Below are 26,552 nucleotides of genomic sequence, written 5' to 3'. Positions count from 1 at the left end.
GACATTACTGGTACCTGGAATTGATTTTGCTGTCAGTTCATCCCTCAAGGGCCTTACTACTTCTACTAGCCTTATTAATATAAGACAAGGGCAGAGTACTTCAATCTCTCAACCTCACCCAGATACTGGATGGATGTTCTTCCTAGAGCCATTGTGTTCCACAAATGTTCAAAATGTATTCATTAGTGGCATCTTTTCTACAGTTGGACAAACTTTTATGTGACACTGGAAAAAGTGTATAAATTGGTATGAATGAAGATATTTCAATTCCTATGATACCCAAATCCATATGATTTTAGATTATTTATTTTTCTCTGAAGGATGCAGGGTTGTCCATTCATTCGGTTAGGGTTCACTTAGCTGCTAATTGTGCACATCATACATCATCTAGCCATCAAAAGATGTTCTATTTTTAACATCCTAATGTAACTGATTTTTGAGGGACTTCTAGTGTCTGTCCACCAATTAAGGAGCCACCTCCCCCCATGGGACTTCACTGTACTTCTGTCTGCTCTTCTTTTGAACCTATAGCAACCTGTTCCTTGCTGCATCACTTGATGGTTTTTGATCACAGTCATGTCGGCCAGAAGAATTGGAGAACGTCAAGCCCTCATGGCTGACATACCATATTCAGTTTTTCATCCAGATAAAATATCTCTGAGATCCATTCCACTCAAAGATGGTCATGGGCTTCCACTTGAATAAAATGATATATGTACCTATTTTATTTGCCTTTTATTTGCAAAGAACTAAACCTTTCTAAACTTTCCCAGGATTGTTTATAGCAATTGCTGAAAGAATGAAGGGTCATCAAGTTTCAACCTTAAAACTATCTAAATTTAGATTATGGGTTGTATTAAGGCCTGTTATGATATAGCTAGTCTAGAACCCCCAGATCAGGGTATGGCTTATTCTACTAGGGCTCAGACAGACAGTGCAGTACCCCTGTGAAATATTCCAGTTATAAACATCTGTAAGGTGGCCACTTAGAGGAGTTCATACTTTTATGAAGCACTATTCCATCATAGAAGCATTGATATCAGATATTCTTTTGGGTAGAGCTGTATACAGTCTCTCTTTAGGTAGACTCTTAGCATTCACTTCCTTAGATCAGATCGTTGCTTGTGACTTACCAAGTGTGGAATGAATCTAGATCAATTGATCAATCTATCGACAAGCACTGGAAGAAGAAAGAAAAATTACTTACCTGTATAATACCTGTTTGTGTGTATGTATATATATAATATATTCCATGACCTGCCTGCCTTCCACTTTCACTGGGGAGTCCTACATTTTTGACAGAGTTACTGGCCTAGAGGATAGAGGTAAGCTGTAGATGTGATGTACTTTGAGTTTAGTAAGGCTTTTGACAAAGTCTCACATGATATTCTCAAGAAAACTAGGGAAATGATGAAATTATGATATGGTGGGTGCATAACTGGTTTAAAGATCATGTTCAAAGAGTAGTTATCAGTAGTTCACTGTTGAGGAAATATATAGTGAGGTCCCAAAGGGTCTGTTCTCGTCCAGCACTATTCGATATTTTCATTAACAAGTTGGATAATGAAGTAGAGAGTATGCCTATACAGTTTGCAGATGACATGATGCTGGGAAGAGGTGCAAGCACTTTAGAGGACAGGATTAGAATTTAAAATTACCTTGACAAATTAGAGAATTGGTCTGAAATCAACAAGATGAAATTCAGTGAAGGTAAATGCAAAGTACTACACTTGGGAAGGAAAAATTAAATACAAAGCTACAGGTGGGAATAGTGCTAAAAGGATCTGGGGTTAAGTTAATCATAAATAGAATATAAGTCAACAATGTGATACAGCTTCAATAAAGGCTAATATCATTCTGCAGTATATTAACAGAAATATCGTGTGTAAGGCATAGGAATTAATTGTTGTGCTTTACTCAGCACTGGTGAGGCTGCAGCTGGAGTACTGTATCCAATTCTGAATGCCACAGTTCAGGAAAGATGTGAACAAATTGAAGAGAGTCCAGAGGAGAGCACAAGAATGATAAAAGATTTAGAACATCTGACCTACGAGGAAAGGTTAAAAAAAATTGCATGTATAGTCTTGAGAAAAGAAGACTGAGCGGGGACTTAACAACAGTCTTCAAATACAATACGGGCTGTTATAAAGAGAATGATAGTCACTTGTTCTTCATGTCAGCTGAAGGTAGGACAAGTCAACTTCATCTGTAACAAGGGGATTTAAGTTAGATATTAGGAGTAACTTTCTAATGATGAGGATGTTTAAACATTGGGATAGCCTTCCAACACAGGTTGTGGAATCCCTGTCATTGGAGATTTTTAAGAACAAGTGAGACAAATACCTATCACGGATAATCTAGATTTACTTGATCCAAGCCTGGAGACTAGACTAGATGACCTCTCGAGGTCCCTTCCAGCCCTACATTTCTGTGATTCCGTGGAAGAGAAGGAACTGTGGAAGAGACAGCAGTTAAGCCTCTCTGTTGTCTATTTCCTTGTTGAAGAGTACAAGAGCACTCAGGGCAAATATATAAGTGGACTATATATATACAGTCACTGTGAAGAACTCCACTTACTGTACCGGTGAGTAACTTTTCAAAGAAGTGGGTTTAAACATGAAAGGATATAAATTTCTATATATTATGTGAGATTCAAGTGAAAAAAATTTCTTGAAATGGAAAAAAAACCTCTAAAATCAAAAATATTGATGTAAAATTCACATTTCTTTTTTTGATTTTTATAAAAATATCACATACATTTACCTCAATTACTGAAATAACTCTGAAGGAGCAATTTCAATATCCTTTGAGAGCAAGGGCCAATAGAAGAAGAAAAGAATCAAATTATTTGGGTCACTGCTTTCAGATAGACTGACTAAATCACTGTAAATTGTAAGAGGGTTTCTGGAATGATCCAGTTCTCATAAAATTGTTGATTGCCCCTGTGTAAAGATTTGGAAGGTTGTGAACTATAAGGTTGGGAATGTTCAGGCATTATGAAATAAAAATGTTCTATCCCTTTGTCCATATGAATAAAATTCGGTATCCAAAACAAGACAATTTAAAGGTGATCTTGTCAAGTAATAAATAAATGCAGTGCTGTTGTATCCGTGTTGGGTCCGGTAAATGAGAGAGAGACAATGTGGGCAATATTTTTTATTGGACCAACTTCTGCTGGTGAGAGACAAGCTCTCTGTGGTGCCCTAAGTCTTGTCTCTTTTGAAGCTTAGATAAAATATGAAATATTAGGAGAGGGATTGTTCAGGGCACAGAACAATAGCTGCATATTCTCTTCACTTGGAGTTTTGAAACTCCACAATCCTAGGGCTGGCTGGGGGGCATTTTAGCCACTGGCACAACTTAAAAGGACACACATGACTACACTATGTTGTCCTGGATGCATGGGTCCCAAAGTACCATTACTCCAAAAAGGAGCACACTAGCTATGCCCTGTTCCCCTTTCACAGTTCTAATGTCCCCAACTCCAGGAATTGTGATGGGGCAGTGTAGAGACAGCAACACCAGCTTTGTGCTGCCAGGAGAATCCTGAGTTGGCTCTTTGTCAGCTTCATCATTCTTTTGGCATCATATCTGTGGGTGTGAGAATAGTGCAACAAGGCCTTTAAAAAAAATCCTGTGATGAAGAGATTTGTAGTCCAAATGTGCTTTAGATATATTTGGTTAAGTCCCACAGAAGCATCCAAAGAATCACATCTTTTGAGGTCAACCCATCATTCGTCCGTGGACCATAAACTAGTTTACTGGGATACTCAGTTACTTCTGCCCTCAAAATTCCTTCCTGATAGTTTGCATATAATCCAACAGTCCTAACTTGTTAAAAAAGCTTCTAGTTCTACCTCCTAATTTCAGCCAATTAAATTATTTGGGAACTGCCTGATATGGCAAGGCACCTTACTTACCATTAGGGCATTTCCACCTCTTTGCAAAAAGTGTGTACTTTTATGCATGCCTTGAAGTATTGGCATCGCTGTCACATTGAAGAGGGATGTGTCCCACTGTATTCCTGAGGGAGGGTGGGAAGGGGCATTGCCAAGAAACAGCTATCCTGAGAGTGGAAAATCCTTGCCTTTTCAGTGTTCCATAATGATAGGAAATTTTTAAAAACAAGTTTATTCAAAAGGGAACATTTTTTGAGTGACGAGTAAGATTTGAACAAAATAAAACAAAAAATGCCCCCAAAAACCAAATAATAAAAAAAAATACCAGAATATAATCCAGTGGAGTTCCATGTTCAGTCTGCAGTTGCTGTTTGGGATTCCCCATTCTTCCTCTGTGACAGAAATTACATTCCATCATCTTTGTTAAATAAACCTACTTTTTAAGAAATATCAGACTTTTTTATTAATCTTATATAACTTTTTTCCACAGAGCTTCACAGTGGATCCTGTATTCTTCTCTTAAACATTTTGAAACATAGACAAATGAGTTTGCTTGTTAATTTTTCTAAGTATTTAAATGATTAACTTTTTGCATCTTAATTCCTCTAGGTAGTACATAACACAGCTGTTCCCAATGCACTAGCTGTCGACTGGATTGGAAAGAATCTCTATTGGTCTGATGCAGAAAAAAGGATTATTGAAGTATCAAAACTCAATGGCTTATACCCCACTGTTCTTGTGAAAAAAAGGGTGAAGTTTCCTAGAGATCTATCTTTAGATCCTCAGGCTGGGTATGGAATAATATAATATAAAATCAGAACTAGATAATGAATTATCATTAAAGTCCTCAAATATGTGTTTTCCCCAGTGCAAACCTATCACTATCTAGTTTTTCCTTAGTAGCTTTATTGTATATCAGCAAGCTAAAATACACAAAAGATGTTAATTGTGTCTTCATATGTTCTAAAAAGCAATAATCAGGGAGATGAATGCAGGTTATGGAAAAAATAATTTTTCTGTGTCATAACACAGCTTGATACAAGATCATGTCACCTATGACATTTGTGTCCCGTTAAATATGAAACATTAAGAATGGTCATATTTTTATTTAAAGTATCCACTGCAGTGAGCTACATGATAGCTACTTTTTCTACATTTGCTGTTATCCAAATTAATAGTGGGTAGTGAAAGTGTCTTTAAAAAACACTCTTTTTAGATTTCTTCTGCATACTAGTACAAGGATGAAAAATGTTTAATAAACTTAAATAGTTTTGCCATTATTTTAAGGCGTGCAATATAGTGATTTTTTGAAATACAAACATTAGTAGTTGGCCTGAGTTAGCCTTTGGTGACATTCAAACATGGTACTTCTTGGGGGGTCACTATTAGTTTCACAAAAAGAGTTCACTCTATAGTTGAAAAGAAAATGTGAACAGATCCAGTGCTGCCTTGCTTGAACCTACAGAAGAGTCAGATCAAAGCAATAGTTCTGAAAAAGTAGGATCTGCCCCATCATTTAAATAACTTGTTATGCTGTAGCATACAGATAACAATTTAAATATCAACATTGTTAAATTTTTCATTGCATGCATATTCATCTATGTTAGGTTTCTACATGCAGGTTGAATATCACCATTATTGTTTTCTTCCCAATCTAAATCTGTACTGAACCAGAGTCACAGGAATAATGGGCACTGACTAACTCACAGCTAGAGAGTTAGTTTTTTAAAAGTGTACTATTGTGCAAACCTTTGTATTCTGACTGACTACCGTCCCTCAGAAATCACTGACCATTTGAGAATTGATATACACCCAGATATATTTGTAGTGGGCAAAATTATCAATTAAAAATCAATGAAGTAAATATTTTTCTCACAACAAACACAACTTCATCAGATATTTGGTTGTAAGCTTTCCAGTGCTGAGGCTTTATTATCATATCTATCTATAAAGCACCAACGCATTGCTGGCAATAACCTGAAGAGCAATAACCTACTACTACTAATGGTAGTAGTAATAATAATAATTAATAAATAACTTCTCACTTTACCCAGCTAATAACAAAAGAAAATTTTAATTTCTAAGTGAGACATTGTAATGTACCAACAACTTGATGGTACTTCCTGTTTATGAGGTGATAATGTAACCTCATAACATTTACCGCCTGAGTTTATTTAGCTTGGTGTACAGTTGTTGCCTCATAAACAGGAAGCACACTCAAGTCACTAATAAATATATGTATAAACAATGGCTACTAACATATGTGTTAATGTAGTTGAAAAAGTCATAAAAAGTCTGTTTCATTGTTTTCTGTAATACAGTTTCAGCTCTTAAAATGGATGTTTACAGTGTAGATCATTTTTAACAGGAATATTACTTAGGGCTATCCGATAAAAAATAATGGTATGAAGTAACTGAACCCCTCTTCAGATAAGTAAAATTTGCAAGTAGCATTCACTGCTTCATCTGAAATCATGGAATAGAGAAAGCTTACTTTGTTTCCTTTTCAGATGAGAATTAATTATGTAACGCTCACTTTATCATGGAGTATTAAGACATTTCTGCTTAATAAAGATAAATAAAGCTCTCATAGTTTCTTAGTGGAAATAAATTAATTATTCTTTTCTATCTTTATTTCCTAAGGTTCCAATAATCTCAAATGCCAGTGATAGAAAGAAGCTACTGGGGTGGGGGGTACCAAAGGAAGAACAGCAGTATACTTTTCTTGAGGATGATCATGATGATACCATCTAGCTCTTACATAGTGATCCCAAACAATTTTCTCTGTCCAACTCTGCAGCATCAGAAATCATAGTTGGAGAGGGACTTTTGCTGGGAATGCTGGGTCCAGGAGATGGCCAGTTTTCATAGCATTATCCCTCTTTAGACCTACTTGGATATAGTAGTGCAAGATAATGCTTATCCTGTTGGCAATATATTATGTTTCTTACCCATCCACTTTGGGTAAGAATTATTTAGCAGTGGCTGGTATGGAATCCTCATCAGCATGATGTGTAAGAAAAAGGGAACCCAATGGAGTAGTGTTAAGATACTAGTCTTCTTTACAAAAGCCCCAGTATTTTCAGGATTCCCTGATTGATTTCCCTGTCTGTCTTTGGCCAAGCCCTATTCTCTTTCTCTGATGATACAAGCCCCAGGCCCATCTAGCAGAACCATCTGTAAAAAGTAAGCAAGTTAAAACTTAGGTTCCTGACCCGAGCTCAGAGTTTTTGGCACTTAGAGAATGACTTAGCTCAATAATTTCTGAGGGAGCAATGGCCACAATAGAAATTAATAACATAATAAATCTTTTGGGGTGCTGGATATACAAAACCATCACCAAAATCATTCAGATTATTTTTTGGTTGGTTGGTTGGCTTTTTTTTTTTACTTTCCCCCCCAAATTTCAAGTTCATTGAGTTGTTACTGTGTGATTGAAATGGTATTAGATGAGTCCAGTTCATCCTTTCAAGTAACATGCTAAAAATCATGGTCCATCTATATAGCAGGGATATTAAAAATGTTACCACAGTTTTCATAAGAGAAGGTTTTCCACTGAAGTCTGTGGCCAAAATTCCCCATTCACCTCACACTGCTGTGCAGTGTGCTTTGGGCTAATGTTCTGTTTCCTTCTTCTGTAAAGTACCTGAAACTGCATTTCAGTAGCTTTCTTGTACATGTTTCAGAGTAGCAGCCGTGTTAGTCTGTATTCGCAAAGAGAAAAGGAGTACTTGTGGCACCTTAGAGACTAACAAATTTATTAGAGCATAAGCTTTCGTGAGCTACAGCTCACTTCATCGGATGCATTTGGTGGAAAAAACAGAGGGGAGATTGATATACACACACACAGAGAACATGAAACAATGGGTTTATCATACACACTGTAAGGAGAGTGATCACTTAAGATAAGCCATCACCAGCAGCGTGCGGGGGAAAGGAGGAAAACCTTTCATGGTGACAAGTAAGGTAGGCTATTTCCAGCAGTTAACAAGAATATCTGAGGAACAGTGGGGGGTGGGGTGGGGGGGGGAGAAATAACATGGGGAAATAGTTTTACTTTGTGTAATGACTCATCCACTCCTAGTCTCTATTCAAGCCTAAATTAAGGCTTTAAGGAGACAGCACCTCCTTTGTCAGCTGTCGTCATCATGAATAGGTCGGAGTATGAACAAGAGGCTACTAGGCAGCTCTCCAACACCACTTTCTACAAGCCATTACCCTCTGATCCCACTGAGAGTTACCAAAAGAAACTACAGCATTTGCTCAAGAAACTCCCTGAAAAAGCACAAGAACAAATCCGTACAGACACACCCCTAGAACCCTGACCTGGGGTATTCTATCTGCTACCCAAGATCCATAAACCTGGAAATCCTGGATGCCCCATCATCTCAGGCATTGGCACCCTGACAGCAGGATTGTCTGGCTATGTAGACTCCCTCCTCAGGCCCTACATTACCAGCACTCCCAGCTATCTTCAAGACACCACTGACTTCCTGAGGAAACTACAGTCCATTGGTGATCTTCCTAAAAACACCATCCTAGCCACTATGGATGTAGAAGCCCTCTACACCAACATTCCACACAAAGATGGACTACAAGCCGTCAGGAACAGTATTCCCAATAATGTCATGGCTAACCTGGTGGCTGAACTTTGTGACTTTGTCCTCATCCATAACTATTTCACATTTGGGGACAATGTATGCCTTCAAGTCAGCGGCACTGCGATGGGTACCCGCATGGCCCCACAGTATGCCAAAATTTTTAAGGCTGACTTAGAACAACGCTTCCTCAGCTCTCGTCTCCTAATGTCCCTACTCTACTTGCGCTACATTGATGACATCTTCATCATCTGGACCCATGGAAAAGAAGCCCTTGAGGAATTCCACCATGATTTCAACAATTTCCATCCCACCATCAACCTCAGCCTGGACCAGTCCACACAAGAGATCCACTTCCTGGACACTACGGTGCTAATAAGCGATGGTCACATAAACACCACTCTATATCGGAAACCTACTGACCGCTATTCCTACCTACATGCCTCTAGCTTTCATCCAGATCATACCACACGATCCATTGTCTACAGCCAAGCTCTATGATATAACCGCATTTGCTCCAACCCCTCAGACAGAGACAAACACCTAAAAGATCTCTATCATGCATTCCTACAACTACAATACCCACCTGCTGAAGTGAAGAAACAGATTGACAGAGCCAGAAGAATACCCAGAAGTCACCTACTACAGGACAGGCCCAACAAAGAAAATAACAGAACACCACTAGCCATCACCTTCAGCCCCCAAATAAAACCTCTCCAATGCATCATCAAGGATGTACAACCTATCCTGAAGGACGACCCATCACTCTCACAGATCTTGGGAGACAGGCCAGTCCTTGCTTACAGACAGCCCCCCAATCTGAAGCAAATACTCACCAGCAACCACACAACAGAACCACTAACCCAGGAACCTATCCTTGCAACAAAGCCCGTTGCCAACTCTGTCCACATATCTATTCAGGGGACACCATCATAGGGCCTAACCACATCAGCCACACTATTAGAGGCTTGTTCACCTGCGCATCTACCAATGTGATATATGCCATCATGTGCCAGCAATGCCTCTCTGCCATGTACATTGGTCAAACTGGACAGTCTACGTAAAAGAATGAATGGACACAAATCAGATGTCAAGAATTATAACATTCAAAAACTAGTTGGAGAACACTTCAATCTCTCTGGTCACTCGATTACAGACCTAAGAGTGGCTGTCCTTCAACAAAAAAGCTTCAAAAACAGACTCCAAGGAGAGACTGCTGAATTGGAATTAATTTGCAAACTGGATACAATTAACTTAGGCTTGAATAGAGACTGGGAATGGATGAGTCATTACACAAAGTAAAACTATTTCCCCATGGTATTTCTCCCCCCCACCCCATCCCACCCCCCACTGTTCCTCAGATATTCTTGTTAACTGCTGGAAATAGCCTACCTTGCTTGTCACCATGAAAGGTTTTCCTCCTTCCCCTCCCCCCCCCACCCCCGCTGCTGGTGATGGCTTATCTTAAGTGATCACTCTCCTTACAGTGTGTATGATAAACCCATTGTTTCATGTTCTCTCTGTGTGTTTATCAATCTCCCCTCTGTTTTTTCCACCAAATGCATCCGATGAAGTGAGCTGTAGCTCACGAAAGCTTATGCTCTAATAAATTTGTTAGTCTCTAAGGTGCCACAAGTACTCCTTTTCTTTTCTTGTACATGTAGATTTTGCTTCTGGATCTTTGAGTTGAAAGTCCCCATAGAAACATACCTACTGCTATATTTTTAACACTTACTGTTTCCAGAAACAGGGACAAAATTGTAAAATTAAAAAAATATTTTCTCCATTGAAAGAAATAATTCCAAACATGTAGAACTGATTAAGGGGAAAAAACAAGAAACAAGAAAAACAATGTCACAACATTTTCCCCAATTTTCCCCCCTGAAAATCTGAGAAATTCTAGTAAGCTTTTTGGTTGATTTAAAAATTAGGAGGAAACTTTGTGAAAATAGAATGCAATATTAATTAAGGTTTTCCCAATGTAAAATTTGAAAAATGTCACCCAGCTCTATTCATGGAGAGCTCTGTCCTCAATTACTATTATTATTATTGCCAGAGCAAACCTAGATACAACTGAGGAGGGGAATAAGGCAAAAAATACTCTCAGGGTGCAGGCAAAACTGTTTTCCTTGGATCTGGGATTGCCAAGGGGCCAAACTGCCCTTGAGCACAAGTTAATGAGACCTGAGAGCTACTCAGCCATGCACTGGCTTGTAAAGGTCACCTAGGTGACATTCCACCAATGAGGATCACAAGTGCATAGGGCACTCTTGCTGTTGCCCCCAAAATACCTCTTGTTCAGGGCCACACAGAGGTTTTTGGTGCCTGTTGCAAAATCTGACACTGAAGACCATTTTACCAGATTTTCTCAGTTTACTAGTAGAACAATGGTGTTTGTTTTATTTTTCCCCTGACATTCATACAAATTAAGGTTAGGCTACAAGAATCTAGCTGGGTTGTTCTTCCTCTAAAACATCATTACCCATATTAAATATTCTGCAGACTAAATTCTGTCATCAATTTTATCTATACAGCCTCATTGTGTACAAATTCTAGTCTCGGTTACTCATGTGTTTGTCTTTAAAATCTGCTCTGAGTTACACTAGTGTAAATCTGAAATCACTTTATTGACTTCAATGAAGTTACTCGGGATTTAATTACTGATGCTAAAGAATGTAGAATTTGCTCTTTTGTCTTCAGATGATGTCTTTCCTCTGTTACATATGGGTAATCTCACTAGCCTTCTGTGGGAATACACAGGGGCAACTGAGGGCATAAAGTGGCCTCCAGAATCTGACCAGTGATGATGCAAGAGAAGCAAATTAGTCATCCTGGTAACATTTTCAAAAAGAACCTAAGTGATTTATCTTGTCTACATGGTGGGGTAATGCACCTTACAAGGGTGTAACATCAGAAGTGGACTAAAGTGTTGCACATCAATTGGTCTGTGTAGATCCTGCTGGTGTGCGCTAAAGGTTCCCTAGCATTTAGTCATTAAAACCGACTAGGGAAGCTTTAGTGCGCATGAGTGAGCTTTAGAAATTACACCCCCATAGTGTGCATTACTGTTCAGTGTAGACAAGCCATTTGTTTCATCGACATTCAGTGAGATGATGGTATATCTACACTTGGATCTGGGGGTGTGATTACCAACATGAGGAAACATACTCACTCTATCATGATAGTTCAATGAGATCCAAAGTGAAGCTGCAGTAGGCTGAGTGCAGCTGGACACCTTGAGTATGTGCCAGTCTGAGACCACAGGCATGTACTTGAGACGGCTAACCCCTCCTGCCACTTGCAATACTGCTGCAGCTATTCTCTATTTTTAGAGAACTAGCTCAATCAGAGCAAGTGTGGGTATGTCTCTTCAAGCTGGGAATCATCCCCCTCACCCCATCTTGAAGTGTAGACCTATCCTTATTCTCCTGAGGACTAGAGTCATAAAAAAATGTGGGCTCTCTGTCTGGCCCAATGTTTCTGTCATTTTCCACAGTGAAAGAGGTTCATCATGGGTCCAGAGAGAGCAAGCAGGAGAATGAATTTGTAGCCTGTTGGTTAGAGCACTCACCTGGGACCCACTTTCCCTGCTCCAATGACTTCTTAAAAGTATTTATCAACAGTGGAACAGCTTTAATAGGAGACACTTTGGAAACCCCACATCAGAATATCCCATAGGCCAGTGACTAGGGCTCTCACCTGGGAAGTGTCAGAGCCAAGTTCAGAATCGTAGATGCTTAGGGAACTTTTATTGCAAAAATTCAGGCACTGAGAGAGTTTAGGTGCTCATAGGATGCAGCTGAATGATGGTTTTCTGAATTTCATGTTTTCTAAATCCTACTTCGTCCTGATTCTGGGATTTAGGCCCCTAAAGTGTCAGATGCCTAAGTCCTTTAGTAAATCTTGTTCTGAGTGCTGAAATCCAATAATGTGGAAATGAAAAAGAATTATAAATTTAATAAATTTACTCTGAAAATCACTGAAGACCAGTAAATACAGAATCCCATGCTTGTTTCACAGTCACTCTTCAAAGTTGAACCAGACATTTACATCTTCATTTGTTTGGTGCTGGGTTTTCAGCATTGATTTCTTGTGATGTTTTAAGAAGGTTGTGCTGTAAAACCAAACTGTTTAGACATATGGAAGTCAAACATGCCAACAGAAAGGGCCTCTGAGCAAGGATAGCTTTTCTCATCCATCCCAACAAGCTTAGCTATGCTTGTAACTCATTTTTTCCTGTTATTTAATGATAATGTCCCATGATTTTCCCTTATGACCACGTGTATCACTACCCACAACATGAATACTTGCCAAAAGCCTTGGGGGCAGGATACTTGAACCCGTTTCAGTCTCTTATGGAAAAGCCCACCATACCAAGTTAATATGGGTGTATTAATACTAAAAGATAAGGCAAATAAACTGAAATAATCAACCTTTCCTGCTTTCCCCCAAATCACTCTTAGGTAATTACCCTCTGATAATCCAGATGTAAAGGTCAGGTGTTTGCTGCCTACAGAAGAGAAGTGACAGCTACATATGCCATGAGTTTGAAATAAGTAAACAATAAAATAGACCCCCTGTACTCAAATCCCCATTTTAGAGTCCACAATCTTATAACTAAATTTTTTTCTCACCCTCTGTGTGGGTCAATAGCTCATGAAAGATAAATTATATTAGTATACCAACAAAACATCTCCTTACAAATATTTGTAAGTATAACACGTGCCAGGCATTTTTGCTGAGTATTCACAATCAACAGAAGAAGAAAGGAAAAACAAAATCCCCACCCAATGTGATATTCCCTCATTTTCAGCCAATTAAGAAACATACATTCCTCCATTAATACTCTCTCCTCTTTTTATCTTGGCAACTGTGCCATCCTTGCTATGTTTTGGAGTTTGCCCTTTATGAAAGGATGTCATTTTCATCATAATGCTGTGATCGGTGAAATTAGTGTATAAAATATAAAAAATTGGCATTGTAATACAGTATTACGATATTTTACCTACCTGAAATTCTTTTGGCAATAACATTATTGCAGAACCTGAGACTAGCTTAGCAAAATCATGATGATACTTCAGAATTCAAGGGTGGCAATCCTAAATCAATCTAGACATATATAGCCCATTTTGAGCTTTTCCTTATTGGTTTAAGTACAGATGCAAAACTGCATCAATATCTCTATCATGGCAACTCATACACCTAAATATTATACTTCAAACTATGAAGTTGTAAAATTTTCTTTGAAAAAAGAAAACCTCTCAAAAGGGCTAACTTGGAGCATGAAAGCACTATGGAATAATTCCTGGATAGTATTTAAAACCAACCAAATACATTTTAAAACCTTAGCTGCTATGTGTTAGTGCCTTGGAAGCTGTAAATAAAACAGTTATTGATTTTGTTTTCCTAGATATTTGTACTGGATTGATTGCTGTGAGTATCCTCACATTGGCCGTGTTGGTATGGATGGTACCAGTCAAACTGTTGTCATAGAAACACAGATCTCCAGACCTATGGCTCTTACAATAGATTATGTCAATAGTAGACTCTACTGGGCTGATGAAAATCATATTGAGTTTGCTGACATGGATGGATTTCATAGACATAAAGGTTGGTCAAACAGCTGTAAACATTCAATTTTTGACATTTCTTATTTTTAATTAAAGGTGTATTATACTAATTGGGAAAAAAACTTTTGTATTCTAAATGTGAAGAATATTGTGCATTGCAAGATGACAAAGCTACATATTTTGCTTTTTTGTAAGTATTTTAAGAATCAGAATGAGAATTTGTTTGCATCATTAAGCAGAATACTAAATGATACTTCCTGAAAAGAAAATAGTATTCTTCCCCCTTCTGTATTAACCAAATTTAGACAAGATCAAAGAGGTAAATTTCTATATCTGTATTTCTTCATTATTTCCTCTGTTTTCGCCAACACATATATTTTGTTAGATTACTCATGAACACTGAATTTGTTGTAGATGTTGGCTGCCAACATGAATCCTGCAGGGCTAAATCCCTACTCCTGCCAATCTTCTGTATTCCTTCCATGGCTTAGAAAAGCCTCTTTGGCATTCTTTTAATACATGCAAATGTGCAACAATTCATATCTGTGAAAAATGCCTTTTATCAAAAGAAAGCAAAAATTCTAAATAGGGACTGCGTTTTCTTAATAGTCCAAATACATTATTCAATAGTAAGACTTTTTTTTCTTGGTTGAATTAAGCAGTAGTTTTTTAATGCATTTTATTTATTAACATAGAAATGTTACCCTTAAAGCTTCTGTTGTCACAAATGGTTTGCTGCCTTTTGGTATACATAATTACATCGTCTCTAGGAAGAAAATTATTAAGGAGAGGCAGTATTTTTCCATTGTTAAAGATAACATTTAGTTTCTATAATAAAGCCTGATTCTGCCCAAAGATCTTACTCTAAAATTTTCAAACATGAAATACTGGCCTAAAAAAAGGGATAAGTTAGCTCTAGAGCTCAGTGTGACAGACTGAATATGTATATTAATAAAGTAATATTTAATAACCAAGAGAGTTGAGGGGCTGAAAATAAGCTTAGCAAAACTCCACCCAGTCAGGTAAAACTACTTTCTTCAATGAGTAATGGATATGGCCCATCAGAAAGTACTCTATTTGCCAGGCACAAGTAAGAGTCACTGAACTACATTATTTTGGATATAGGGTTGTTAAGCTTTTCAGAGGCAGCTATCAAAGATGGTTGTATCCTCTCTTGGCCACATGTTCGGCTTTGCCTAGGCAAAGCCTTAGAGAATCAATAAGTGTAAAACTCAATTTTATGTATAGGTAACTGGGGAAACTTTGATGATGGGAGATGGCTCCTAGGAGTGGCTACCCTAGATGATGGGAGATGGGTTCAGAAAGGCCACACCCAAAATGAAGGGTGGAAGGGTGGGAAAACTTAGAAGATTGCAAAGGGAAGACTCTCTGTCTCCCCCTCGGAACAGTGTGGAGGTTAGAAGTCTGACACTAGGGTCAGAGCATAAAAGTACTTTTTGGAACATGCAAGCATTTCTTTCCTTTCAGGAACTTAAACTGAGATTGCCTTGTCTGGTTTATCTTATGTAAAGTGTAAATTTAGGTATGTTAGGCAAACCATTTCTTTTTCTTGCTTTATCCATTTTCTCTCTGTTTCTAAATCTGTGCTTGTATGTGTGGAAAGTTCACCCCAAGGAGAAAAGGCACCTGTTATCCTCGAAAGAGGCACAGGAGACAAAAGAGGTTTTGGAACATAACCCCTCCCCGCCCCCGAATTTTATCTTGGTTAATAAGAGGCACGGGCAAAAGGGGGCTGTGCTACATGACATATGTTGCATAGGCTGTGGGAGTCAAAGACCCAAGGAGATGCCAGCAGGACCAAGGAAGAGATGAGAGTTGGTGGTGGGATCAAGTAACACTGAGAATAGAATTTTTCTTCCAGAATTAAAGAAAATAGAAGATTTTTGTACTCCATCCATATTTAGGTTGTCCATATTTCAATAATCTCTTTTTTTGTCACTTTATAGTGAAAACAATGATGAGGAGGAGAAAGATAAAACTTATGAAATGAGATCAAGCACAGAGGGTCAGAGATTAGTTCATTAAATTCTTACTTTAAAAATTTTATTAAATTTTAAATAAAAGTGTCATGCTAGCACATCATCTCTTATAGACTTAAAATGAGGAGTCAGATGATTGCTAGAGATGTTTCTTTTCATTTTAAAAAATGAAAAAGTCTGTAGCTTAATGGAGTTTATAACTCTTTATGGAGATAGGCCTCAAAGTTTAAATAAATCACATGGGGTGCCTGTCAGTGGAAATTAGAGCATTTCCACCAGAATTCAGGTTAATCATACTTGACATTTATAAATCAGGAGATATTTAAAAAGAGATGTTCACCAGTGAACAAAAATCTTCTATTTTTTTATTATTATTATTTTGGTGAGATTCTGTCCTGAGAAAGGAAAGTAGGAGAGAATAAAAATTAAGTTTAGTGACTTTAGTTGAGGAGGGGAATGCCTCCCTGATCAGTTGCCTATCCAATCCCAGCTAGCATGCACCCCTGATACTTCTGGCAGACTTTTCTAAAGGACACACCTCTTTCTGACCACCTCATATCTCCAAGAGGTCTGGGACATGGTCTGGGAACAAGATGGAGCTTGGGAAGTCCACTGTCGAAGAGAGTATTGGATGCAGAAGTGAGGGCTGCAAAGATGTGCAGAAGGGGAACGTGTGCAAACACAGCAAGGCCAGTAGAGAAGGGAAGTATGGGACTAAGAGCACTTCATCCTTTTAGCAGATGTCAAATTAATTGGTAGGTTTCATACTTAACAGTCCTCTCAACATGGCTAAATTGCCTTGATGAAAGGCTTACAGCACTGCTTTGGTGTGTTGAAGATAAAGCCTCCCCAATCTTGTGGAAGGGAGTAAGTTGTCCTCCAAAGCACACGCATAGTTTTGGGGTATTGGTGTCATCCTACATGCATCGTAGAATTTGTCTGAGAATCTAGAGACTGCCTAATTCCTACAGAGGGGTTAAAAAGGGTCAAGTGAGAGTGTTATCTAAAGTTTGTCGGGAGGTTATGAACCCTAGTGGACACTCACTCATATTCATGTTCTAAGGTCCATATGAGTTGAGTTTCCCATCTGTGGATCATAGGAGATTTGCAGAAAAGAGAGAGAGAGAGAGAGGAATATCCCTAATGTGCTACCTTCAAAATTCTTTTACTCTCACCATTCATTCTGAGTTATTCCTACAGAACTCAAGTCTCTGAGTATCCTTTCCACAGAAGGTGAGCCCTCTCTTGAGGATGTTGGAAAATGCATACAAGAAAGTTTTCTGAAACTAACGTGGGATGTGGCTTGTTGTGGACCAGGACACTTCTTACTGTTACAACACTGAACAGTCAATTGTGATATTATACTTTTTTGTGTAAAGATCTAAATTAAAAAATGACAATAATGTTTATAGTATTAACCAAGACTGAGAACTTAAAACTGAATTTCTGCAAAGCAAATTATGAGTTAATAATTCAAGGGGTAGTGAGGTTTTGTAAATCCCTAATTTGGTTATTTTTCATTGGATACCCAGAGAGTGGGTGAATTGTATTCTTTATTATTATTTTCCTTTAGCAACTTAATTTTAAAATTGGGAAATAGTTTTATTGTGAATGTTTAGTAGAAAACTTTAATTCGGTAAATATTAATGTGTGTTTTCTAATTCCACTTTTATGAGGTAAGATAGAAAAGTAAGGTTGCTGTTTTCTGGGGGCGGGGAAAGGGGTTTCTCTCACACACAGAAAGAATTGTCTGCTCTGGGATCTGGCCAGTGGATTAAATGGTGCCCATAGAGGTCAGAGAAGCGACTGAAACTGTTTTGGCACGCAAACTGTTCCCTCTAAGTAAACGTTGGAAGTGTTTTATCACCATAGCACAGCACCTCAGCAGCTTTTCTCGTCACTGACCCGTGGGATTTCACAATTCTCCTTCTACATTTTCACTTCTTCAGCCATTCCTATTCCTGTCCTCTGTTCCTGATGGCAATCCAAAAATAGAACTGTGCTATGGGATGTAGGGGAGGCAGTCGCTATAGTCCTCAGGGCTGGATTAAGGCATAGGCACTGTAGGTCTGTGACTTGGGCCCCAGTTCCTAGAATGACTAGATTACACTAGAATCTGAGCTTTTATTTAAAAAGAAAAAAAGTGTGCTTTTAGGCCTCATGGTATGAAGAAAAGATTCTAAATGTGTACTACACATATACAATGTAGTAACAATTGCCTGAGTCTGCAGACAGTCTGAAACAACAGGTGTGAACTCACCCATGCCTTTCAGTGTTAACTTCAAAACTCATTCCTGCATGGGGCCCTATCAGCACCACCTCAACGGAGGATATTGTGTGCAGCAGGCCAGTGAGTGCAATACTGCGTGGACCTCTGCTGTCACCCCATGTTTCTAGTGAAAGAAGAAAGACCGTTTCTTTACACCCTTGCTACTCCCAAGAGGAAGAGTGCTCCATGCTGCTGCTGTCTCTCCCTCTTTGGGATGGGAGAGTTCCCTCAGCATCACCATAGTGTGGGTGCAGGGCCACAGGCAGACCCTGTGGTGTGATATTCCTAGAGCTCTGGCTTACTTTAATCCATCCTTGGTTGCTTTTGACTGACAGAATTTGAATCTTGTGAGCTTGGTCTTTAAGCCCAGTTTACTCTTCTTTTAAACTTCTAGCCATGGGTTGTAACAACTTTCCAACAGGTAAAACACACTCATCTCTCTTGCAGATCTTAGAAACTGTCTAGGAGAGGGGAATGTCTGATGCTTTCCTCTCCTGCAGAGTTCCTGATCTTTGCAGGTGAGAAATATCAGTGACTGCTCTCTCTTGTGTACATTACGGTTGGTAGGAGAGAAGTTGTACTGAGAATTTTGACACACCAAGTATGCTAGGGATCTTGGGGAATTTAGGAGAACTTCATGGCAATGGAGGCACTACTAACTTTACACGGCTACTTAAAGTTTAGTAGTTGATTACGTAAGTTATCTTAGAGTCTAGCAAATGTAAAGCTTTAGCACTCACAAGTTTTATGCATATTAAATCATTGAGCTTTCATTAGAGCATTAAACTGGCTAAGCACTAAAATGGTTTATTTATACCGGCTTTAAACATTTAGGAATTTAGCAAAGTAATCATTTGGGTTCCTGTTCCGTTGGCCGCCTGGCTACGTCAAACAAGTCTTCCTAATCTTTAGGCCTAAAAACTCTCTTATTTCTGAGCAGGGAAAGAAATATTAAATTTGAAAGGTATTCATAGTTTAGTTCCTGTAATTTTCAAAACTACTAATTACAGAAGGTTGTAATTACAGGAAGAAATATTCTGGGTTTGTTTTCATTACATTAGTTTTACACCAGTATAATGCCATCAATCCATCGAATTTCACTGGTGACTTTTACATCTATCAGAGTTCAAATTCTGGTCCTCTTGTCCTTCCTAAACTTAACCACAAGCATTTGCAGACAAAATCTTACTTTATGGGAAAAGTTAGGGAAGTATGAAAATAGGGTTTATAATGGCAACCCAGGCACAACCATAGTTACAAAATTGTAACAAATTCCTCTATAATATATTGTGTGTGTGTGTAAGGGCTAGCTAGATCCATCCATCAATCAATCAACCAATTATTATAGGGAGAGCTGGTAAAGTGGCTGTCAGCAAATAGCAAAAAACAATTGACAAAGTATATGTCTGTTCTCCCTCACTGGTGTCCTGTCCACACAGAGAATAATAATTTGCTATTGCTATCAGTTGCTCCATTGGTTCTAGTGGTAGAGGTCAGTTCTGAGACTTAAACCCTGCTAGTGACCCATGCTGGTGTCAGTAAAACATTTTATGAAGGATTTTTTTTTTGTTTCTTTTTTAAAAATCGCACACAAACTATGTTAAAAAAACATAAAGGATGCAAAATCAAGCATTCCAAAGTTAGGAAATGTTAGAACTAAGGTTGTCCCAACAACCTTAATTCTGTCCTTTGGTACATTTGTATTTATAGTTAGAAAGGTTTTAATAATACAGAACCTAAATCCGCTCTCTCTCTCTAATATAAATAGTATGGAATCATGTAACTATAGACTCTATCATAATGCACACACAAACAGGGTCTGGATAAAGTTATACATTCTAGCATTTCCTAACTTATGAGTGCTTGACTTTGAAACCTTAATGTTATTTTAGCATAGTTTCTTTAATTTTATATATACTCACTCACACATTTTCCATACAGCTAAAACTAATTGAAATCTGCTGCATAGATGATTTTTTAAATTTATGTTGTAATTTCACTAAATTATTATTGAGTGTTGGATCTGTTATGATCGTAGGCCTAGGTTAATAGTTTAGGTCACTCTTAGGGGGGCTATTGTGGCTTCAGAAAACTCAACCAACAATTACTCCTCCTCCCAAGTTAAATTGCACGCTGCAATCTTATTATTTTAATTGAGTTATTGTCAAGACTATATAAATTTATCAAGGGTTCAAACTGGTACATTACATGACCAACACCAGTCACTCTTAAAAGTTACATAGCTGTATGCTAACTAATTAAGGGCCAGATTCACAATTATACTCCAGTTGGTTTCTGCTGATTCAGGCTACTTTGTTCTTCACTAGCACAGTACTTGAATATAGCCTTAAAAATTACTTTAAAAAAATGGTATGATTTATCTTCAGTCCATTATAGCTATCATTCTTTTGTACAGTGTTCATGCATAATTTTTTAAATAATTCTAAAGCGAAAAATTCCCTACAAAACCTATTTAAGCTATAGTTAAGGTTGAAAGTAGGTAACATAAGTGTAAACATCATATGATAACCATACATTTAGGTATAAGTCATTTAAATGTTTGTGGTCCTAGATTTTATTTTAAATAATTTTAAAGACAGATTCATTTTTCATTTCCTCCTCCACTCTAGGTTATTTTAGCTACTTTAGGTGCTATAACTGCATTTCTATACCTTAACATGTTTAGAGGTTATTTTTTAATTTCATCTTATCTTTGAATTTCTTGATTTATAGTGCTTGTTTGGGGGGAAAAATAGACAAATTTTTCTTTTTTTTAAATGTTTAGATTACTGAGATATAATCTGAATCTTAATCTCATTTTACCAAGGTTTTTTGTCTGGGTATATATTTTACTGTGCAATTCAAATCTCAATTCCCTTTTGGGAGTGTGTGTTTTATAGGTATCATGACAGAGCAAGGCCAGACGGCTATGGAAGAGTAGTGGGAGATAGATATATTAGCTCCAGGCTAAACAAATCCCTGGTACCAGGATAAGTGAAATGGCAGCTGCTCCAGGTCAATTAAGACACCGGGGGCCAATTAAGAACTTTCCAGAAGGCAGGGAGAAGGCTAGGTTGATTGGGACACCTGAAGCCAATCAGAGGCTGGCTGAAACTAGTTAAATGCCTCCCAGCCAGTCAGGTGGGAGTGCATGTCAGGAGCTGTGGGAAGAAGTTGCGTGGTTGGAGAGGCTGAGTAATACACACCATATCAGGCACAAGGAAGGAGGCCCTGAGGTAAGGGTGAAGTGGAGTTTGAGGAAATGAGGGCTGCTGTGGGGGAAGTAGCCCAGGGAATTGTACATGTCATGTTTCTAAAAGGTCAGCTACCATAGCTGATACTGTTAGGGTCCCTGGGCTGGAGCCCGGAGTAGAGGATGGGCCAGGACTCTTTTCCCCCCCCCCCACCTTTGCCCCTGATTAATCACTGAGACTGGGAGACAACAGAGACAGTGCAAGGAAGGATAACTTCTGCTCACCTCCCTCGCTGGCTTATGATGAAAATGGCTCAGTAGACTGTCACCCTTATCTCTAGAGACAGAAGGGTTATGTGGAGGGTCACAGTGAGCCTCTGAGGCTAGCGAAATCTGCCAGGAAACGCGAGACCCATGGACAAGCAAGGACAGAGCTTTGTTACAGTATTAAAATGATTAAATAGAAACATTTTAATCGAAACTCTTTTCAAGTTTCAAATTACATTCCAAAATGCTAATTTCAGTCTTCAATATTAGTTAATACATACATACACATATATATTTAGGAATCAAGGTTTTAGTTACTGGGATTAAACAATTTGTTATGCTCATTAAGCAGGATTTGGATTTTTCATTTTTAAAATAAGATTTTAAATGTAGTAAAAGTAATATTGACTAATCTGTAAAATATTTATCACTGAAAGTCTCTAGCCTTACAAAATCATTAATAAAACATTCTACAACACTCTTATAAATAAAATTTAGTTAGACTACATCTATAAGTATTTTTTCTTTTTATTATTACAATCTACCCTTTCCCCAGTATACTTTACAGCCACATATTTGGTTCATAAACATAAGTGAATGAAAGTATCTTTGAAAACTATTTACATTTAGTTAATTTAAATGAACTTATATATGATAATATGGAGGTTTGAAATTAGCATTTTGGAAGATGAATCATCAAAAGGATTTGTTATAAAATATCTCTTATAGTACAAGAATTGTAGAGAAAGTCAGTGTTAGAGTTGCAGAAAGGAATATGCCATATAACAAACTGAATTCTCAAACCTTTTGTTATCAGTTTAAGCTTGCTTTATGTAATAAAACCGTAAATTTCACATTAACCATATACACCAAAATACTGCTGTTTAGCATAAACTACTCTCAAGCCATTGGCAGACATATTATTGATTTAAAATTCTACTAACTCTCTTAAAAGCTATTTCTCAATATTTAAATTCCAGACAGTAATTAATTAGGACCAGACTCTATCTGCCCCTGATATGGGTGTATGTTGGTGAGGAAGGGTGCCAGGAGCCTTTCCCTTGTCTCTTCTTATGTAGCCCACATAAGAGCTGGGCAGAATTGGACTCCTTTTACTTATGAGATCACAGGGATTGTGTCTCTCTATTTCATCATGGGCTTAGAAGTGTCTAGTACCAGCTTATTGTAAAGAACCAATGTACATGGGAAAGGAGGCTACATCCCATAAGAGATCTAATAAAAAAAATGCACTCCATATACAGTAGTACTCTTGGTCTCTGGGTTAATCAGCACCATGTTGCCATTTACTCTGGGCTATACTTCATTGAAACAACTTAAATCATAATAGCTACCCAAGAAGCACATATTTTATGGTATCAGCTGTCACTAGCATTGTTGTAGTTAAGGGATTTTCACATTTCCCATGATATGGAATTATGCCTCAGCCTTCAGAAGAGAAGTAGGTGGAACTTTTATACAAGATCATGCCTAAGCATGTGTTTTGTTTTATTTTAAACAATTCTGTTTAAATTCCATGATATTTAATGTAATTAAATTATATAAAATAGACACCAAAATGTTATATGATTTCAGATAGCTTTTGCACTTATATAATCCCCAAATAGCATGAGATAAAAAGTGTGCAAATTTATATTACATAATATGTAGCTAAAGAGTAAATATTGAAAAGATGGAGTTATTAATAGAAAGGAGGTGAGGGGAAACCTACTTCACCTTACCATTAATTTTTCATAATTGTTTAAGTAGGCATATACACTGCATGCATGGTTTACAATATGTAAATTTGACTTGTAGATAAAAATTGATATACATTTGTCAGTGAAGTTCATCAGGTTTGGTGATCTGTACAGTTCAGCTAAGAATCCAGAGTTTTAAATTTGTATTCATACTTTGCCCCAACTTCTGAACAAATGCAGAACCCTCCTATTCAGGCCTGTGTAATCATTCCTGCCTCTTCAGGCTCCCATGACCTGTTCAGTGTAGATTCATGCAAACCTACTTCCTTTCTCTCCTCCTAGTCTGCCAGCTATGGTTTGATCTCTCTTTCTGTTCAGTCATTTGGTCATCCTTTGCTTTCCCTCCTAGTTTGTTCAGCCCTTCTTACTGCATGCTCCACTCTGCCAACATCTTTCTTTCTTTCTTTCTTTCTTTCTTTCTTTCTTTCTTTCTTTCTTTCTTTCTTTCTTTCTTTCTTTCTTTCTTTCTTTCTTTCTTTCTTTTCCCTCACTTCCCTCTAGTGCCAGGGCACTCATTCCCCTTGCAGCATCTAGCTTCCATCTAGTACTTTTGCTTTCTTTTGTAATCTGGTGCACATTGCAATCCCGATCATATTTCTTACACTATATGAGAATGTATTGTTTAACTATAGTTTCAGGACCCAACAGAGAAGCAGAGATGGTTGTGTAGGTCTGTAAGGAGATAAGGATGGCCTATAAGAAGAGGGGGAGAGTTGCATGGACATTGTTGGCAGAGAGTAAATCTGGAAGCCACTCAATCAGGGTTAGAAGTGGAGCTTGTGGTGGGGAATTGGGTCACAAGAATCTGAGTTAGAGTCTCTATGGACTTGTTTATACTTAAAATGCATTGCTGTAGCACATCAGTGTAGACATTACCTACTTTGACAGGAGGGATTCTCCTGACAGCACAGGTAATGCACCTCCCCAAGAGAAAAACAGCTAGCTTGATAGAAGAATTCTACCGCTGACCTAGCTCTGTCTACACAAGGACCTAGGATGGCTTAACTATGTTGTTCAGGGTGTGGATTTTTCACAACCTCACTGATGTAGTTAAACCTAATTTCATCCTATTAGTAAACTGGAGTAATAGTAATAGGATTAAATTTAATAGTGAGAAGTGTAAGGTTATGCATTTAGGGATTAATAACAAGAATTTTAGTTATAAGTTGGGGACGCATCAATTAGAAGTAACAGAAGAGGAGAAGGACCTTGGAGTATTGGTTGATCATAGGATGACTATGAGCTGCCAATGTGATATGGCTGTGAAAAAAGCTAATGCGGTTTTGGGATGCATCAGGAGAGGCATTTCCAGTAGGGATAAGGAGGTTTTAGTACCATTATACAAGGCACTGGTGAGACCTCACCTAGAATACTGTGTGCAGTTCTGGTCTCCCATGTTTAAAAAGGATGAATTCAAACTGGAGCAGGTACAGAGAAGGGCTACTAGGATGATCCAAGGAATGGAAAACTTGTCTTATGAAAGGAGACTGAAGGAGCTTGGCTTGTTTAGCCTAACTAAAAGAAGGTTGAGGGGAGATATGATTGCTCTCTATAAATATATCAGAGGGATACATACAGGAGAGGGAGAGGAATTATTTCAGCTCAGCACCAATGTGGACACAAGAACAAATGGGTATAAACTGGCCACCAGGAAGTTTAGACTTGAAATCAGACGAAGGTTTTTTAACCATCAGAGGAGTGAAGTTTCGGAATAGCCTTCGAAGGGAAGCAGTGGGGGCAAAAGATCTATCTGGTTTTAAGATTCTACTTGATAAGTTTATGGAGGAGATGGTATGATGGGATAATGTGATTTTGGTAAGTAATTGATCTTTAAATATTCAGGGTAAATAGGCCAAATCCCCTGAGATGGGATATTAGATGGATGGGATCTGAGTTACCCAGGAAAGAATTTTCTGTAGGATCTGGCTGGTGAATCTTGCCCATATGCTCAGGGTTTAGCTGATTGCCATATTTGGGGTCGGGAAGGAATTTTCCTCCAGGGCAGATTGGAGAGGCCCTGGAGGTTTTTCGCCTTCCTCTGTAGCATGGGGCATGGTTGACTTGAGGGAGGCTTCTCTGCTCCTTGAAGTCTTTAAACCATGATTTAAGGACTTCAATAGCTCAGACATGGGTGAGGTTTTTCATAGGAGTGGGTGGGTGAGATTCTGTGGCCTGCGCTGTGCAGGAGGTCGGACTAGATGATCAGAATGGTCCCTTCTGACCTTAGTATCTATGAATCTAATTTTCTAGTGTAGACCAGGCCTTAAATACAGCTATACTCTAAAAAGTGACTAAAACGGTATGTGGGATTCAGTGTTCATTGCCTCTCAATAACTCTACGTCCACTATGTTCACTTTACAAATAAAAAGAACTAGGATCTGAAAATCAAACTGGGTTCTTTGTCAGTCTGAGTTCACTAATAATAAAGATTCTGCTGATGGAACAGAGATGATAATGCTGTTGGTGGTGCAGGAGCAGTAATGGAATTTGTTGTAATGGAGTTGTGAAAATTGGTGTAAAAAGGAGTAAAAATATCAAATTAAACTCTGAATCCTCAAAAGGAGCAAATTAGTTGAGTAAGACAATGAACAGTGTGCACAGTTGAGTAATACATCATCACTTTTCTGACCATAACAGCCCTTAAGCTAAACCAATCATAAACAATTGGGGCTTTATTCATTTGAGAGAAATAGTGTGGTTTGTATGAGTTCTTATAGTAATAGAAAGCTATTCATCCCTAAGTAATAGGTTATTTGGAGTATTCAGGTGCAAATATTTTAATAACCAAGACATTAAACGTAGTAAATAAAATTGCTATGGAATGGCAGATCATAACATCTCTGAAAGAGAAGTTGTATGTCATGTGAATTTGTCTATGGATTAATTACTGGAGCGAAGATAATTGATTTCTTTTCTTTTTCTTTTCTTTTTTTTTTTTTGTTCTGCCACTAAACTGGAAGATCTGAAAAACAGATTAACTTTTTGTTTTGTTTGTTTA

The 26,552-nt window shown here is 38.0% G+C and overlaps 1 protein-coding gene across 1 annotated transcript in view; it reads left to right on the top strand.

Annotated features, from left to right (window-relative positions):
* LRP1B (LDL receptor related protein 1B) overlaps nucleotides 1-26,552 on the top strand; it is a 1,336,604-nt gene that overhangs the window by 1,111,696 nt on the left and 198,356 nt on the right. Inside the window, exons 59-60 of the mRNA XM_043505072.1 lie at nucleotides 4,509-4,690; nucleotides 13,908-14,107. Coding sequence (XP_043361007.1) covers nucleotides 4,509-4,690; nucleotides 13,908-14,107 — 382 coding nt within the window. The remainder of the gene's footprint in view (nucleotides 1-4,508; nucleotides 4,691-13,907; nucleotides 14,108-26,552) is intronic.

Source organism: Dermochelys coriacea, chromosome 11, assembly GCF_009764565.3.
Source record: "Dermochelys coriacea isolate rDerCor1 chromosome 11, rDerCor1.pri.v4, whole genome shotgun sequence".
Lineage (NCBI taxonomy): Eukaryota > Metazoa > Chordata > Testudines > Dermochelyidae > Dermochelys > Dermochelys coriacea.
This window is presented reverse-complemented; position numbering and strand designations above follow the sequence as displayed.